Here is a 17505-nt window from a genome sequence, read left to right on the forward strand (position 1 = left end):
TCGCTAGCAGTTATATTCTAACAGAAAAGTCTAGGCTGCCTTTCAGCATTTTCCCCATAGCTTGTAGGACGCTGCTGAAGAGTACGTTCCTTTACGCGGCCGGGTAAATTTGCCAGTCTATAGAGAACGGAGCAGAACCCAGTTACTACATGCTCTGTTCTAGCATTTCATCAGTCATATTAGCTATAGTTTTCTTGCATAAAGGATCCCATAGTCTGAGACTGTAATTGAGTTATGAGACCCTAAATCACTTTAGGGACATGGCTTTCTGTTTTCCAGAGCAACAATCTCCACGCACTGTATCGATGTAAATAAGTTCCTTCTCTTTGTTTAGGGTGATGGGATCGTTGCAGAACTTTGAAGCGTTCTCAGAGGTGTTCCACTGTAAAAAAGGCACAGCCATGCATCCAGCAGAGAAATGCAGAGTCTGGTAACCAAAAAGAACACTGGCGAGAAGGACGCATGCTCTGGTGACACGACAGTTCTTGCCAGTGACGTGCCTGATGTTCTCCCATTCAGCCACAGCCGAGGCGAACGGTGCAGCTACTGCAGTGAGAACCAAGGAAAGCACAGCACTCCAGCTCCTGCCGCCCCGCCGGGACGTACGCCCGTATCTCGGTGACTGGTGGGCTCTGCTGAAAGCCACGGTGTGCTCCAGAACAGGAATGACTGTTCCCCATGACGTCCTGACTGTTACGAAGATGCCACATCAGGGTTACAAAGACTGATTCTTAAATAAAAAACAAAACCAACAAACAACTATATATCTATTTTTCAGAAAGGAACAATAATTTTAATATGTCTTACAGCTACGCCTTCTGAGACTCAGCAAACCTGTTTGAGATGTTTCACTGAACTGTTTTCCAGTATTCTGATTCCGTTTCTGGTGCATTCTTCCCAAATTCAGGTTAGAGCTAGTGTAACCCCTCCTGCTGTCTGTGTACTTGCACTTTGGTTACTGCTTTGTTGTAAGAGATTGTGATTTGTCTTGCTGCGTTACCAAGTGAGCTGTATGTCACGATGCCCGTCGGCTGCGAACGTCATGCGAAGCTGCGCTCTCCTACCGCACTCGAGTTCCTCTGCTCCAAAGAACAACTGTAACACGACCTTAAAGTGAGGTATCGCTAGGCAGAAGGATCACATTTTTAGGAGTACAAATTCTGTTGTTATGGTTAAAACTACAGGGTCCCTCCCTTCAGAGGTATATTTAAAATGATGCTTATTCTTGTAGAAGGTGTATAAAATACTTTTTGCCAAATAGCGAACATGTATCCATGGAAACAATTAAGCTGTTTTTAATCCTGTGCCTTTTCATTTTGTCATAGTATTAATTTTTAATAAAAAAAAAACCAAACCACACAGTAGCCAATTCAGCAAGCATTTTACTCTAGAGAGTTTTGGGTGGCTTTCCTCAGTACGCGTTCTAATATAATAATATTTTAAACTGCCAACACTTAATAGTGAATTTTAACTACTCTTTCAGCAGATGCTTTTCTTTCTGGCACAGAAATCCCTGGAAAGCAAGGCAGTGACTACTGGCGCGTAGCTTACGAGGTGCCCGATCCCACTATTCATGTGCCTCAGGGCTGTCGTTAGCGCACCACTAGCAGAAGGGCTGAGTATCTGAACATCAGGGAAGGCAATGAAAATCCCCCATGGGAAGCAGCTGGGCCGTAAGAGACGACCCACGGAGTTCCTCTGGCCATTTGACAGTACGAGCTGGCTAAATCACTGAACGCAACCCTCCTGATTTTTGCATGAATTTCACCTGCTAAAGTGGAATCGGTCTACAGATAAATTGCCGCTTTTAATGTCGCTGAGAATATATAGTTCAATGACATTTTATTTCTGTCTTAAAAGTCACCTGAGAAGATAACTTTCTCAGAGATTCAGTGCTACCTCAGGGATTAACCACTCTTCTATGCCCTTCAAAGTCTGAGTTAAGTACAGAAGGGAGAATAAGTAGTCAGAGGGTTTAGTTGCAAGTTTGTTTATTTAATCTCTCTTCAAAAGACTAAGAACAGACTGTTCGGCACCCGCCAGTAGAGTTGCCTACTGCAAACAAATATTATACAAAGCATAGAATTTGGCTTTCAGTGCAGTTAATAGTAATAGAAAAAGTGTTTCACATCTAATTCTTTTCTCGGCTGCGCCTCAGATGACGGTGTATACAGACCTCTTCAAGGGAACGCGGCCTGAATTCCATTTTGGTTCTCTGTCTTTATTTCAGCTGCCTCCGTTACCTGAGGAGAACTGCACTTCACCACAGTAATTCTAGCAAAGCTCCTGATTCAAGGCAGATGAAGTGGGAGGAAAGGGTATTTTTTTCAGATGGGAATTGTTGGATTCACATATAGAAGTGCCTGAAAACCTTAGGATTGACCCACACTAAAAAAACACAACAAAAAAATGGTGACTAGGAAGGAGAGTGCACTAACAAGCTCTGAGAGCCCTTCAAAAAAAAAAAACCCCAAACCTTACAATATTCTACACGAGGATTAAGCTCCCCTTTCAGTGACTTAAAAGCTGTTAATGGAAACCTGGAGGTACGGAACCTGGCGCGTACGTGTCCTGCTCACGCCTCCATACGGTCTGAAGGGCTTCAGATGCCAAAACTTTTGGTCCTACTGGGAGACCTAAGGAGACGTTTATTTCCCATCAGAGCGCCGGAGAGGCGCTGCGGGTGCCTGGAACTTCACCTCAGAGCTGGGTTAGTCTAGAACACAAAACCCCCAAATTCACAGCAGTATTTCACATTTAATGCTTGTCCATTTTGGTAAGTTCCAGTTCTCTCCGATACTGAACACCAAAACCTTTTGAAGTCAGACTTAATAATGTTCTCAAACACAACAGAAGCGATTTCATATAATATCATAGTAAATCATCCATGCGACTTAAAGATTAACCAAGAGGACACAAGTTAAAGCTAGTTAGGAGATAACGCAGACTCTGTAAAACACAGATGGGTAGTACCTAATGTAGACATTAACCAAGGTTCAGCTCAAACTCTGACTAACCATGAGCTTGTGGCTCCGTCCAGGACTAGAACCAGTAGTTAGACTACAGATGTAGCAGCGGATTGCTGAGATTCCGATGTCCTAAAAGGCTTCCTGCCAATTTGATTATTTTCCGCCTACCATCAGTAGAGAGGGAAGAGGCCAACAGATCGGTGCTCTGGTGAGCATTATGAAGCCCAAGTTCTGCATAACAACGGATGTTTGCAACTGGATGCTGAAGCCAAGCCTAATCATGTTCCATTCTGGGTTTTATTCACCTTAAAAGAGTTTTTGCTCTTGAATTAACCGAATGCTCCTGTTCCACGCCCTGTTAAAACCGTCATACAGACTAGGGTTGTATTCGCTCCTGGACTGGATTACACACCTACTAGGCTAGGGACTTTATTTTTCTAAATTGCTCTTTACCTGTATTAGAACTGACAGATCTGCAACCTCCTTAGTCTGAAATGCTGCCCAAGCTTTGTTCTGGCCGGTAAGTGACGTTCACCTTTCTTATCACATCTAAAACTGATGTTCAGAGAACGATCATTTGACTACTGTTTCCTATTGGAAGGATTTTAATTTAACATTAAATGACTGGTTACAAGACAGTCAAGTGCTCTGATAAATCAGCTTTTGTTATTTAATTCTTTGTGTATGGCAGCAGGCAAAATAAAGTGTATTTAACTGCGTGTGTCCCTCTTCACTTACTCAGATTTTCCACGCCAGATTGCATGCATACAGTAAAGCTAAATTGCATAGCCAGGTAATAAAAACTTCCTCGCTTGCGTAGCTGATACTTGCCTGTGGCTCTCCCGGGAAGCTGAGCTGCCCAAAGTGCCTCTCCTCCCTCTGTCTTCACAGGCCTTTGCAAGCCGGGTGGTTACAGCGCCACGGACTCTGCGGGAAGCGCCCTGGCCGGATTCAGGATTTGCCCCCTGCCTCTCAGAGCAACAGGCGCTGCTTCCTCCGCGTGTTCTGAGAGAAAGGACTCATCCTCGGGCTCCGCAGGGGACTCCCGCTCGGCTGCCAACGTGCAATTCCTTTTGCCAGCTCCGGGACTGATCCTAACGGATCTCGACTGGCCTGACACTCGCAGATTTCGTAACAAGTTCAGGTGGTTTGCCTGCCGTCGTGAAAATGGGTTTATTCGAGGGTTATTAAGAAAAGAGTGACATTTTAAATACTCCACTGTTCAACAGTTTAACTTGCCTATTAAGTCACCAGTAACAGTACCTCAGGATAAACTACAGCTGCAGTTCTTCTTTAGGGACAGAAAAATTAGGTAGCCTACATCTTTGGCAGCAGAATATCGGAAAAAAGAAGCGAATTTGAGGAGGAACTTCTTAATGTGAAATCCAAGAGACAATATATATGAAGGGAAAAAAAGAAATAACACAGACTATTGATTGCCAGTCTGAACAATATCACAAACTCAGGGACAGAATCTGGCACAGTATCTTTTACGTACAACACTTATTCATACTTGCAGGGCTCCAGCTATCACACAAGACTGCTGATGCAAAAAGGCAAGTTTACCGCAAACAGGGCGTAACAGAACAAAAACGGCCCTTGCCAGCTTCATTTCTGCTTAGATATTTCATGCTCCTGGTTTTTGTCACCCGATGTAGATCCCTTCATTGCACTGTAAGAAATACAGAAGTCCTTACGGCTGGGGAGCCGGGTACCCGGCGTCCCCAACGTGCTGTAGAGGTCCCCCGCTCACGAGACGGGTCGCAAGACAGGCACAAGAAGAAAAGCATGAGATGAGGGAAGAAGAGTCAGCCAAAGTTGTAACCAGTAATACAGTGCCATAAACTGTTTTAGTTTATAACAGTTAGTTTATAAACTATAACAGCTACAAGTACACTACAAATACTGCAGTATATGAGCGTAGCATGTGCTCTACAGATAACAGAAGTGGTCCTAGGGCCAGTCACACTTGCACATAATCCTTCTCTAAAAGCACAAGTTGTTGTTCTTTGTTACCACATTCGTAGGACAGTTTTGGCCTTGAGAATTGCATTCTTCTACACTTGTTCAGTCGAGTCTCAGCAGAAGGACTACGGGGCTGCCCGATACCGGATTGCCAGGCAGTCGCTGCCTACCGCGGGGGAACTCAGGCAAGTGACAACGGCATCCGTGTGCCAAGCAAGGGAAGCAGCACGCAGCCGTGCAGAGGTCAGGTGGAGGAGGTTCACGTGGCTGACAATTTAATTACTCTGCAAAATCATTAAGCTCTGGAGATGTGCCATTAGAAGTTCTGGCACATGCAACTGCTAAAGGGATAATTAAAATGTGCCTGGGAGGTTTTATTCCAAGTTATTATTACAGCACAGGGAAGCTACTTTATTTTTTCATGTAAGTTTATTACGCCTCCCACCTGCAGAAGACTCTTTCCATCTGTCGCTTTGTGTCTGTGCCAGCACAACCCAAGTGCATAAGCTACAGCCGCCCTTAGCAGTCCCACCCACGTCCTTCGATTTTACCCCTAGGGCGTGCACACCTCCCCGCCCCAGCGACAGCCCCCTCCATCGCACCGGCTACCAGGACCTCGATGAAACAAGAACAGAGATAAGAGAGGCTCAGAACAACAGGGAGCGGGCGCGCCCTCCTGACCACTGTGCTGCTTTTCCATCATCATCCGCCCAAGGCTCACAGAAGAGGAGATGTGCCACCGCAAGTGAGAGACAATTCAAGTTGAGGACAGGGGCAGCAGCAGAGTTTCACTGACCCGAACCTATCAGTGAGTGAACATCTACAAAGAGATGAACGCAGAGGCCTTGCAAATGAAGATCGGGGCTTGTTAAGCAGGGTCCCTTACTGTGCGCTTAGTTCACCACGTGGCCTTAGGTTTCTGTCTGACACCTGTGCCATCTGCAAGCTTCCCTGCCATCAAAGTTTAACGCCAACGGCCAATTCCAAGGTCAGAGCAGAGATGGTAACCCCTTTCCAGGAAGATCCAGGTCCTGACCAGATGGAGCTTCGAAAACCAAGTCAAGTAAAATTTTCCAGCACGGCTTGTTAGTATGGCGTGGTGCGATCGCTCATCCTCCTCTCCTGCCGTTCTGCTGCTGTCCGGCATCTGGCCGCGGCGTTGCGCTGCTGGTGGCAGCAGCCACGCGCTCCGTTTGTGAACGCCGGCGGTGGTGACAGAGCGCAGCTTTACAAGCATCCTGTGTTTGAGAGCCAGTGTTGGTAGTAGAGGGACCGTTTGCTGTGCTCCTTAAACACTGATGATCATTTATCCCATGATCGGGTGAAGTTTAAGCTACAACTGGTTTCCCCATTGCAAATCAGGACAGCAGTTTCAGCTACAGGCAACCCCTGCCCCTACCTGAGTTTTCACACTTTCTTCAGCCGTTGCGATGACTTTCTGGTTATTTTCAAAGGAACCGAGTCCCCTGGGGAGCTCTGTACAAGCCCAGCTTTTTCTCCACCTGCACAAGTAAATAACGTGTTTAGTGTCAGGTAAGAATGAAACTGTTTGTCCCCAAAACAAGGTCTGTAATATTTTTTTTAAGGAGTTCCCAATAATCCAGAGCTTTCACTACTGAAACAGAGCGAGGAACAAGATGCATACTCGCAGTCTGCAGAGCTTTCAGCCGTGAAGTATTCTCCACTCACATAACTGCCCTACCCAAACCAACACAGCCTGCCGGACAGACAGACTGACCCAGACACAGTACCTCTGTCATTTACCGTTGCTTCCAGGCTGTTAGGTATAGCATCTGTTCACGGGGCTCGCTCAGAGACGCTGGGGAACAGCCTCCATTTTAGCCCCCTCCAACCCCCTCACCCCCACCACAACAGAGCACCTTACCCAATAACTAAGCCAGTGGACAAATACAAGTAACCAGACAGAAATTAGCCGATCCTGCAAAAAGCCACTTTAGCCTAGCGGAAAATCCTGTACCCAGAGGTGTTTTGCTGCAGGTCTGATTCCATTATAGACTCGTAGGCAATTAAGCATCAGAGACGCTTTGTTACATACTTCGGAAAAGAAGGCAGACTCAGATGTTTTCCAGAATGAGGGGAAATGAAGTCTTTCCTTCTCCCATGCTGCCACCTGGTGACAAATCAGGCTCCAACTTCTAAAAGAGACCAAAAGACACAGCTAAACATTAGCGAGTTTTTTGAGACTGTCGAACACACACTTGCTGCAGACATTAAACACGCTGCTGCTATGGCAGGCACACACACACAAAGATTTCTTTTAGTGGGTAGATTGCTGATCCTGGTCTGACGCCGCATCCCGTCTCTCTGCCTGACTGCAAAGCTCCCAGCTTATCCACAGCGTCTTCTTCCAGCTGCGACAGAAGCCGTAGAAACCAGGAGTTCCTGCCCAGGCCCAGCTGCCTGACAGCTCCTCTCAGGGGTCTTCCCAATGGTTCGCAGGACAAAGTCAGGAGGAAATACAAGCCGAAATGTTCTTTGTGATGTTGGCCCCCGAATCCCAGCCATAGGTTACCCCTTCCTCCAAGTCTTGCCTCTCCAGTCCCAGGAGTAACGGAACAGCAAAGCTGCTGTGCTGGTTGAGATATGCATCTCTAGCTTCTGAACATCGAATAATTACGGGGCTGGAGGACAGATATTTCTTTGCAAAAACATCTTTGGAGCAATTGCTGCCTAAACACTACAATAAATCCCTCCTCCAAACGACAACACTGAACAACAGTAATATTTAACCCCTCTCCCTTCCTAAGATCTTCATCTGCTTTCACAGCTGTTTAATTAAAAGTTCATCTCAGTAAAAAAGTAATACTGAGTAACTTAAGATCCAGAGTATGCCAATGTAATAATTTAAAAATCAGACAGCCTGCAAGGCAGCCGGGCAGCCCGTGGCTCAGCAGCAGCCTGCCAGCACGCTCGCAGCACCTATACAAGGTTTACCCGCGTCTAGCACCCGTCTGCGGAGGTTTACAAAGTGCTGTACGAATTCTAATTAACCCAAGGTGAGAATTAACAGATCTGGATTATGCAGAGATGAACAGTAATTAAATCTTCAAAACTTGCATACCACCAGATCGAGAGCAAGCTCTATGCGCGCCAGAAAGCCCGGCACCCTGTCAGAAACGTTAGTGCCAGGTCACGAATTGCACAAGTCGCATTTTTGGAAGAAAACGCTATGTGTCAGCCAGCACGGTACCGTTTAACGCCTGCCACCTGCAAGCTGAACCAAGTACAGAGCGTTGCAAAGCTCTAAGATTTGAAGTCTGTTCAAAGCCCCGCGTATCACGAGTGCAGGTGCAAAACCAGGATGCTACCGCTGCCGAAGCAGGCCTTCCACAAGAAGATTAAGTCCCTGGGAGATAAGAAAAAGCCCAAACTCCCCCCACGGTTGGCATGCAGCACAGAGGAGGCTGAAGCTGCCTTGTCACTGTTCTCTGAACTCTCTCCGTTTGGGCTTTTGCTTTTATCTTGAAACTTTGCTCAAGAAAGCTTTTTACTAAGCAATGGTAGTAACGCTTCGTACACAAGTATTGCAGAGGGACAAGCAGTGTTAACAATTAGCAAATCCTACAGTCAGTCAAATGCTGGAAAACACCCAACCCCATGAAACATTAACCAGCTACCAAAGCTAATCTAGAGAAAAAAGGTCAGAGAAAAAAAACATGTTTACCCCATGCGTATCTTTACTGGTCATGGGACACGTTCAGTAAGTCCTATCAGACCAGCCACAGAACTGGCAACCACAAAAACCAGCAATGCGTTTGCTGGGTGCCACTGCTATTTTCAGAACGATGCGTTAGAACTGCCTGCCTGCCTGGTCACATATTTGGCTACCGAAAGTAAAACTGATTCTAAAAATGCAATAAAGTCAGGGTTCATTAAAGTTCTTTGTGCATGGCTCTCAGCAGACACGCAAGAACCAACAAAGGCTGCATCCCTTTTAGTTTCAGAGACTTTCAGAACTTTGACATTGGGATTGTAAATACTGTGGGCATCCTTTTTTATATAAAAATAGCTAGGAGTAAAAGAAATTGTAGACAGCTTGCCCTTCCGTGATTGCTGCAATGTAAAGGTTTTCATAAATGTGACTTTTATGGGGACTTTAAAAAAAACACTAAAAATCACAACATTTTTATTCTTAGAACTTCAACAGAAGGTGCTTCTTCATGGCCAGATCTGCATGCACACAGCAGAAATTTTCAAAGCAATTTTAAAGCATTCTCTAAACCCTTTAACTTTCTGTTGCTTGCAGCTTGATTTTACCACAGAGCTGTACTTTTGCATAGCCACCTGTAGCCATTCTTACAAAACGTAAAGTTTCTGAAACATCACTTTATTTTGCAAAGAAAATACAGAACTAATTCTGCTGAACAAACTAAACATAGCTCAAAAAAAAAAAAAAAAAAGTTGTTTATCGTATTTTCCCTAAGCCAAAAGAGAACCATTTCCCATTTTCGTCCATTCCTCATAGTCACGTGGGGAAGAGGTGTGCGAGTTTGTCGGCCAACGAGCAGTGGTCTCTAGGTCTGTGGCCTGGGTGAACACGAATTCAGAGGGATTCATTAATGCGGCAAAACCACAGGCAACCCTTGGCAACGACTGCAAGCTGTTCTCCCGTCTCCCCTCCACTCCCCTGCTCTTCCTTAGAGTCGTTCACAATGCAAATACATCTCCCATCTCAGCCTCTCCCCAATTCCACTAACAGCTCCCTCCGCACCCTGCGCAACACAAGCTTCTCGCCCCGACACGCTGCCGCTGCCACGGCACATCTCGGTACCCGCTCATTCCATCAGCCCCAGTACCCCCTCCCAGGCGTCCCACTGCACCCATCAGGTGTCTTCTCCATCTTCTACATCTCATTTCATATACAATTCTTCACCTCAGGCTCAGCTGACAAATAAAGCATTACTATCCTCACCAAATCCTTCCTCAAGAATCCGCGTCCCCCGTGATGCTCTTTAAGAATAACGCCTTTCCTCAAGATAATGCCAACAGCCAAGCAACTCGGTGTTTTCACTTCTTCAGGTAACAGGAAAATTCTTTTACAGAGAGAATGTGTTGCCATTAGTAAGAACTTTATTTCTAGACATAATGTTCACGTAGGACCTTACCTTTCTTTGTTATACCACCTGATCATAGAGCACAGATCACAGCAAAAGACAATAATTGTATATATGTCATTGATGAAATTACTAAGAGCTACATGTTTCTTGATATGCAAATTTCCTTTTCCCATCAACATTTGCTTTACTTCTGAAAAATTTGTACAAAATGCACTCGGAAAATGTGTTATGTATTAGTTATGTGGAGTCTTTAAAATGAAAAAAGCTGGGTTTTTCCAGTAACAAAGACAATTACAATGCATACCAAAGGTAACTGTCCAGGCTGGTTAGTAGGCAAGAAGCTCCAGGCATACCACACGGGCCACTGCTCCATAAAGCGGCGATGTAAAAGGAAAGAGCTTTACAACCTCTGGCGACACTGACCAACGTTTGGTCATAGAATCACAGAGCGCTTTGGGCTGGCAGGGCCCTTTCCAGGCCATCCAGTCCCACCCCTGCACGGGCAGGGACAGCTTCACCCAGACCGGGTTGCTCACAGCCCCATCCAGCCTGGCCGTGAATGTTTCCAGGGATGGGGCATCTACCACCTCTCTGGGCAACCCGTTCCAGTGTTTCACCATCCTCACTGTAAAAAATTTCTTCCTTATATCCAGTCTGAATCTCCCCTCTTTTAGTTTAAAACCATGCCCCCTTGTCCTATCGCTATTGGCCCTACTAAAAAGTCTGTCCCCATGTTTCTTTTAAGCCCCCTTTAAGTATTGAAAGGCCACAATAAGGTCTCCCCGCAGCCTTCTCTTCTCCAGGCTGAACAACCCCAGCTCTCTCAGCCTTTCCTCATAGCAGAGGTGCTCCATCATTTTTGTGGCCTCCTCCGGACCCGCTCCAAGAGGTCTATGTCCTTCTTGTACTGAGGACCCCAGAGCTGGACACAGTACTCCAGATCACTCAGCTAGTTTCAACTTTGATACTTCAGAAGATGCCACTTGGCTGTTTCCTTAGATCTTCGCAGATCCTCCTTTTCATTTTCAAGCTGTCTTTCTTCTCCATGAATATTTGGAAAGAACGCTGGGCTTCTCTTGTTGAGGTGTTTTGGGGTTTTTTTGTGGTTGGTTTTTCAGTTGGGTTTGTTTTTTTTAACCACCTCTACAATAGTTTCTTTTTACCATTGTCTACAATAGTTCAAACAAAAATGCCTATTCAGGCCTGGTTTCTTCAGGGTCGGCACTGGTTTCCTGCACAGGAACAGTTGTTTGATCCTCGTTGTCCACGGGTATCAAAGCCCGACCTTGCTGTCCACTCTTTAAAACATGTCAAAGGAAAGCACAGAGAATGAAGAGTCAGCTTTTATTAGCAAGTGCCTGCTACTTTCACTACTAAGAGCCAGACTTTTGCTTCTTCCTTAAGAGCAGGAGTCACTGTAGGTCCCCTCTCAAATCAGAAGTGCAAACTATACAGTCCATTCAGTGTTTTCCCTATGGAACACATCACTGTCTGCACAGATACCAGATCTTGCAAATCACTAACAGGAACTTTTAGAAGATACATACGACTGTAGAATGGAGAGATAAATAAACAGTTACGTAAGACAGACTTGCATTTTTTAGTAGGAGTCCATCTCCTGAATCCACCTAAAATATTCATTCTTAGACAGTGTCAGGAGATAACAATGCCCTTGGGACCAGATCCCAAGCCTCCTAACAAGAATCACATAAAATGAGTTTATACTGCATTGTCTTGGGGATTCTGGAACTCACAGACACTCCCAGTATCCACAAGCTGATCCAGTACACACTGGATCATCAAATACACAGCGCATACAAACACTAAACAAAAAACCTACTTCAGATTTCGACGTATTACAAAAAAAAAAAAGGAAAGAAAAGAGAGAGAGATACTCACCCCTGATTCCTGCACCGCTGCAAAGAAAATGAAATGGTCCCATCAAAATGCAGTAAAGCGAACTTTATACTAATGCATTTTTCTGATCATGTTATCATCTTGGCCTTACGTATATGTAGGAGTGGTTCAGCAGGGAGCCTGCATAGGCACACCCCCTAACGCAGGCATCCTTACAACAGGTTAACTGTGGCACAGAAATGTAGAAATTTCCTTGCAGTTCATCTCTAATTGGCTGTTAAGGTTTCAGCTCAACATCTAGTAAAGCGAAAACCACTCCCAACTATTACAAAACTACCCCTTTAGACACGTGCTATTCGTACTTACGTGGCACATAATTTTTCCTTTTCTTTCTTTGCCAGATACATATAAGGACAGCTGCAACAATTAGCACGATTCCAACACCAGAACCAACAATTGCTGTAACAGAGGAATCTGAGGAAGGATTCCCATCCTCTCCTTTTATCAGGCCATTCTCCTTAAGTCTGATGTGAGAAAAGAAATAATTGTGTTCTTAGAACATGTCAGCAGACCCTGCAGTGGAACTGCTGTACTGTTTTTAGCACCACACCTCCACATCCAGGGCCATTCACAAAGGTCTTTCTGACTTGGTGGGTAATCCAAGAAGGAGCTGGCTTTTACCTCTTTGTTTTAATGCCTGTAAATGCGAATTGATTCTCCTCAGAAGCAAACTCTCACCTGTTCTACTATAGGTAAGGGATGTGTCAGCTGAAACACAGGTACCCGGAGGAGTGCACTGCTCTTCCTGGGTCCAGATCCAGCTCTGTTAGAGCTGTCTGAGAGTCTCCTGTGCAGTGACAAGTTATGACAAGAGGCTGGAGGCTAAATCTGTCATGTTAATGAGTTTATGAAGGGAGAAGTTAAGCTGTTCCCAAGAAAGAGTGGGACATAGGGAACAGGATTCCACATTCGGTGCCTCACTGGAAGCAGGAAATTGCTGTTTCAAAGACAGCAAAATGCAGACCCAGCAGTTAAAGAGAACAGTCCCGTGCCCATAAAGAGTAAGAGCTGCTTACTTGGACCATGGCGTACAACTGTAGGACATGTTGGTTGTTGAGGAGGTTCCAGGAGGACAGGCTTCACACACGTAGTCAGTGGTCTTTGTGCCTAAGGGAGAAGACAACAGGATTTCTATCTGCACCCATGGCTAAGGAGACCTTCAGTTCAGCATGGTCTTTGTAAATGACCAAGTGATTACTGCAGAGACTCCTCACTACAGACAAAAGCTCACATGCTTCTGTCTCTGCAGACAGGGAAAAAAGCATTCTTGGCCACATGAACTACCTCAGCATCTAGGACTTATACGGATCCTGCAAGCTTTCAGCTGTGCACTGCTGCTCTGACAATTACAGTCAGTACAGTGGACCAGTATACACCATACCTAGTACGTGCTGGCCCTATCCATTCACATTGATCCTTCACTAATTTTTTTCTGGATGAACTGACAGCTGGCCTCCTCCAAATCGCACTCCAAAGGCATTCCCCATAGCAAAGTTTGGTGTTATTGATGCTATGTTGGCTTACCCCTTTCTTTTACCATAGTACCAGGAAAGCAGACAGTGTAGCGTTGACAAAGTTCACAGTCTTCGGTCCCAACATAACTGCAGAAATAGCCAGGCAGACAGCCACACACAGTGTTCTTCGTATAGGTACACGCTACTTCTGGCACTAGGTTGGCTCCTAAGAGAAATGTACAGGCACAGCCACAGCATTTACATGGGTACAATCCACAGACAAAAAGCAAAAATGAACATTTAGCCTTGCCTTGACGCACTGGTGAAGAGAACCAGAACTAACAGGATTAGTGAGGTTGACTCCTTTTTTGATGTATAAAGACAGCCCAGTTCCTCACAGACACAGCATCTTGGGTCACATTTACATCTGCCCTAAGTGACTTGCACGGCAAAAGCAAAATACTCCCAACTCAGACACTTCTAAATTACCTGTCCTGGTGGAGGACAGCTCCACCAGGTATTCCACGACAGCTCTTTAGACACCATGCTGCAATCTAAAGGAGCCTTTAAATCATAGAATCACAGAATGGTTTGGGTTGGAAGGGACCTTGAAGATCATCTGGTTCCAACCCCCTGCCATGGGCAGGGACACCTTCCACTACAGCAGGGTGCTCAAAGCCCCATCCAGCCTGGCCTTGAGCACTTCCAGGGATGGGGCATCCACAACTTCCCTGGGCAACCTGTTCCAGTGCCTCCCCACCCTCATGGTGAAGAATTTCTTCCTTGTATCTAATCTAAATCTCCCCTCTTTCACTTTGTAGCCATTATCCCCGTCCTATCCCTACAGGCCCTTGTAAGAAGTCCCTCTCCAGCTTTCTTGTAGGCCCCCTTCAGGCACTGGAAGGCTGCTCTAAGGTCTCCCCGGAGCCTTCTCTGCTCCAGGCTGAACCACCCCAGCTCTCTCAGCCTGTCCTCATAGGAGAGGGGCTCCAGCCCCCTGATCATCTTTGTGGCCTCCTCTGGACTCGCTCCAACAGGTCCGTGTCCTTCTTCTGTTGGGGGCCCCAGCGCTGGACGCAGGGCTCCAGGTGGGGTCTCACGAGAGCGGAGTAGAGGGGGAGAATCCCCTCCCTCGCCCCACTGGCCACGCTGCTTTGGATGCAGCCCAGGACACGGTTGGCCTTCTGGGCTGCGAGTGCACATTGCCGGGTCATATTGACCTTCTCATCAGCCAACACCCCCAAGTCCTTCTCCTCAGGGCTGCTCTCAATCCATTCTCCGCCCAGCCTGTGTCTGTGCTTGGGATTGCCCTGACCCATGTGCAGGACCTTGCACTTGGCCTTGTTGACCTTCATGAGGTTCGCACAGGCCCACTTCTCCAGCCTGTCAAGGTCCCTCTGGACGGCATCCCGCCCCTCCAGCGTCGACGCACCACACAGCTTGGTGTCATCGGCAAACTTGCTGAGGGTGCGCTCGATCCCACTGCCCATGTCACCAACAGAGATGTTAAACAGCGCCAGTCCCAATATCGACCCCTGAGGAATGCCACTCATCACGAGTCTCCACTTGGACATCGAGCTGTTGACCGCAACTCTTTGAGTGCGACCATTCAGCCAATTCCTTATCCGCCGAGTGGTCCATCCATCAAATCCATGTCTCGCCGATTTAGAGAGACGGATGTCATGTGGGATGGTGTCAAATGCTTTGCATGATCCCCCGCTCCACTGCAGAACACATGTGCACCGGAGCTGATTGCCTCTGTGAGGCATGTTAAAAGATGTTAAGACAGAGGCGGCAGACCAAACTTGCTCTGGTGCCAAGTGAAGATCTATGCCAGTTTGTCCCTTCCATCACCCAGCAGATAGCATTCTGAGGTCTGCACAGTGACATGAGCCCCTCTGTTCTTTATACTCTAACCAATTCCTCAAGCGAATGAGGCAAGAAAGGAGAAGGGGAGAACGTATCCACAAAAGGCATGAAGAGTCCATTTAAACTGGTTCTTTAGCATCCTACTTACCTTTATCACACAGTTTACATTTCCTGCAGCGTTCCAAACCATTGGGATGATCTGTATATGTATCCTCAACACAAGGTATGCATGTCGTGCTGGAACTTGCAGTGCAATGCTTGAAAACCCGAAATCCTAAAAACGAGAAACAATCGCCCCAGAGAACTGGCTCCATTAGCAAAGCTTACCTGGCCAGGGGCTGACCAGGTAAACCACCCGTAACTACTCTAAATAAACTACAAGGACCTCAGAAATAGCCTAATAGCAATTGTAGAACTAATTCTAAAACAGAAGCCAGGACCCAAAATGAAAGCCCTTGGGAAACTTGTGAAATTACCAACTACCACAGCAGAGACCCTGGCAATCGCTGCTCCCACTCTGGAGGCTCCAAAGAAAGGGACAAGGCCTTGCCCTGTCCTAAGTGGGGCATGAATGCAGGCTGGAAGAGGACATTCTGGCGAGATGCTCACGACTGTGAGCTGCAAGACTTGTCAGGGTGCGGCGGGCACAGCCCGCTACAGCAGCGAAGGCGGGCCACCCCCATGAGCCGGCGCCCTGCTGAGGGAGGGAAGGAGCCTTCCTCCGCCGACGCGCGAGCGAGCAATCCAGGCCCCTACCAGCAGCGCACATCGGGCAGCACTCGGCGCCTATGGGATATTCCCCCAGCCCGCAGTCCAGGGCATCCACGCCATCCAGCTGCATGGCCAGCACAACGGCGAACACCTTGAGGCAAGACAAGAACGGATTTTCCCTTCACAGCTCGCTTCCAAGCCTCGCCATCTCCCGCAGGGGATTTCCGACCAGAGACCCCGCCCGCAGGGCCGGGGCCTGGGCCGCTCCCCGGCGCGGCCCGCCCGCCCGGGACAGCGGCGGCACCGCGGGCCCGGGCCCGGGCGAGGGCCCCCGGGGCGGAGAACGAGCGGGGAGCCGGCCCCACCTCTTGGGCCCCACTCACCAGGCGCATGATCCGCCGGGCCGGGTCCCGGAGGCGCGGGGCTCCGCCGCGCCTCAGCGGCCTCCCCGCCCGCGGCGCGGCCGGGGGCCGCCGCCTCATGCAGCGGCCCGGGCCCCCAGCGCCCGCCGGACCCGCGGCCGCAAAGGGAAAGCGAAAGCGACTCGCGGCCCCGCGGCGGGGAAGGCAGCGGAAGCCGCGGCCCAGGCGGGGGCCCGCGCCCCTCCCCGACAAAATGGAGGCGAGCGAGAAGGGAAGGGGAAGGGGAAGGAAGGGGTGAGCGGGGCCGCGGCTCCCCGCTCCCCGCTGCCGCCCCCGCCAGCGGCGCGTTGGGCAGGGCAGAGCCGGGCCCGACACCCAGCGAACATCTCAAAACCCGCTCACGGGCCCTGTCGGCGCCTCCCTTCCTGAAAACGCCTTCACGAACGCACACAGGGCCAACCAGAACAGAACCAGCTGTCGAAAAAACACGTTGCAGATGCCTGACTGATAAATTATGCAACCTAAAAGCAAAATGCCTAGAAGTCCGCCGTTGCAATTGCTTCAAGCTCCTTCTGCACCTCATGCGTGTGTTTCTCAGCGCTGGCGAGCTGGATTACGGAGCCAGTTAAGGTTCTGGCTTTTAGTCAGCTTCAGCCTCCCAGCAGATGTTTGGATTAGCAAAAGCACAGGCAGTACTTAAAAACAGCTGTTGCCATGAATATTAAAAATGGTGTTGAAATGGGTCACTGTTCCTCGAATACTACAGGGAAGCAGTTTATGTAAATACAGATTTCCCCCTCTCTTTGCAGAAGAAAAAAAAAAGCGGTAATGCTTTACTGATTTCTGAAATGAGTAGGCACCGTTTCTTGCAGCAGGACACAGCCTGAGAAGAGTGCGGAGAGAGGAGCTTTTTGTCAAGGGCTTTGATGAGTTCAGAACGGCAACGCATCTCCCACGGAGCAGGCAAGCGGGCTCGCGAGGCAGGGGAGCTGTACATCTGCTCCTCTGCCAGGGTGTCCGCCAACTAAAAACAGCTCAACTAGAATGTGCGAGGGATTGTATTTTCAGTCCGCGTCTGTTAAAAGTCGGTTACCGGCCTGCGTAGCAAAGGCAGCTAGCTTAAGAGGCATCAAACTTTGTTATTAGCGTTTTGTAATTCTGCTGACACCTAAACTTTTCA

General features: G+C 47.9%; 2 protein-coding genes across 14 annotated transcripts in view; one reads left to right on the plus strand and one right to left on the minus strand.

Annotated features, from left to right (window-relative positions):
• The window catches only part of MMEL1 (membrane metalloendopeptidase like 1), a gene marked incomplete at its 5' end in the record, with an annotated part of 29936 nt that extends 28579 nt beyond the window's left edge, over positions 1–1357 (plus strand). Inside the window, one exon of the mRNA XM_082329158.1 lies at positions 335–1357. Within this exon, the coding sequence (XP_082185284.1) occupies positions 335–434 (100 nt within the window). The 3' untranslated portion in view covers positions 435–1357. The remainder of the gene's footprint in view (positions 1–334) is intronic.
• On the minus strand, positions 455–16565 carry TNFRSF14 (TNF receptor superfamily member 14). 13 transcript variants are annotated; one of them, XR_014230074.1, is made up of 11 exons: positions 16347–16565; positions 16009–16114; positions 15401–15526; positions 13454–13609; positions 12946–13036; positions 12236–12393; positions 11912–11928; positions 6991–7090; positions 6334–6436; positions 835–4122; positions 455–730 (listed from the first exon to the last, which is right to left on the minus strand). XR_014230074.1 is itself a non-coding variant. In XM_082329156.1 (8 exons), the coding sequence occupies exons 1-8, from the start codon at positions 16443–16445 to the stop codon at positions 11206–11208; spliced, it is 858 nt and encodes a 285-aa protein (XP_082185282.1). In that variant the 5' UTR covers positions 16446–16565; the 3' UTR covers positions 7759–11205. The 13 variants fall into 13 exon arrangements, 3 of the variants coding, with proteins under 3 accessions (XP_082185281.1, XP_082185282.1, XP_082185280.1); XR_014230075.1 differs by having other exon boundaries at positions 835–6172; XR_014230076.1 differs by having other exon boundaries at positions 835–4641; positions 5821–6436.
• Between the last annotated feature and the right edge of the window lie 940 nt (positions 16566–17505).

This window comes from Platalea leucorodia (genome assembly GCF_965183815.1).
Source record: "Platalea leucorodia genome assembly, chromosome: 17".
In the NCBI taxonomy this organism is placed as follows: Eukaryota; Metazoa; Chordata; class Aves; order Pelecaniformes; family Threskiornithidae; genus Platalea; species Platalea leucorodia.

Bases quoted from the DNA above. Each gene is read 5' to 3' on its own strand.
- TNFRSF14 (XM_082329156.1), bottom strand. From the start codon at position 16,445: ATGAGGCGGCGGCCCCCGGCCGCGCCGCGGGCGGGGAGGCCGCTGAGG. The intron at 13,037-13,453 runs GTAAGCCAACAT...CTTCTCCCTTAG, and splicing joins TACTATGGTAAAAGAAAGGG to GCACAAAGACCACTGACTAC. The intron at 12,394-12,945 runs GTAAGCAGCTCT...TTCTCACATCAG, and splicing joins AGTTGTACGCCATGGTCCAA to ACTTAAGGAGAATGGCCTGA.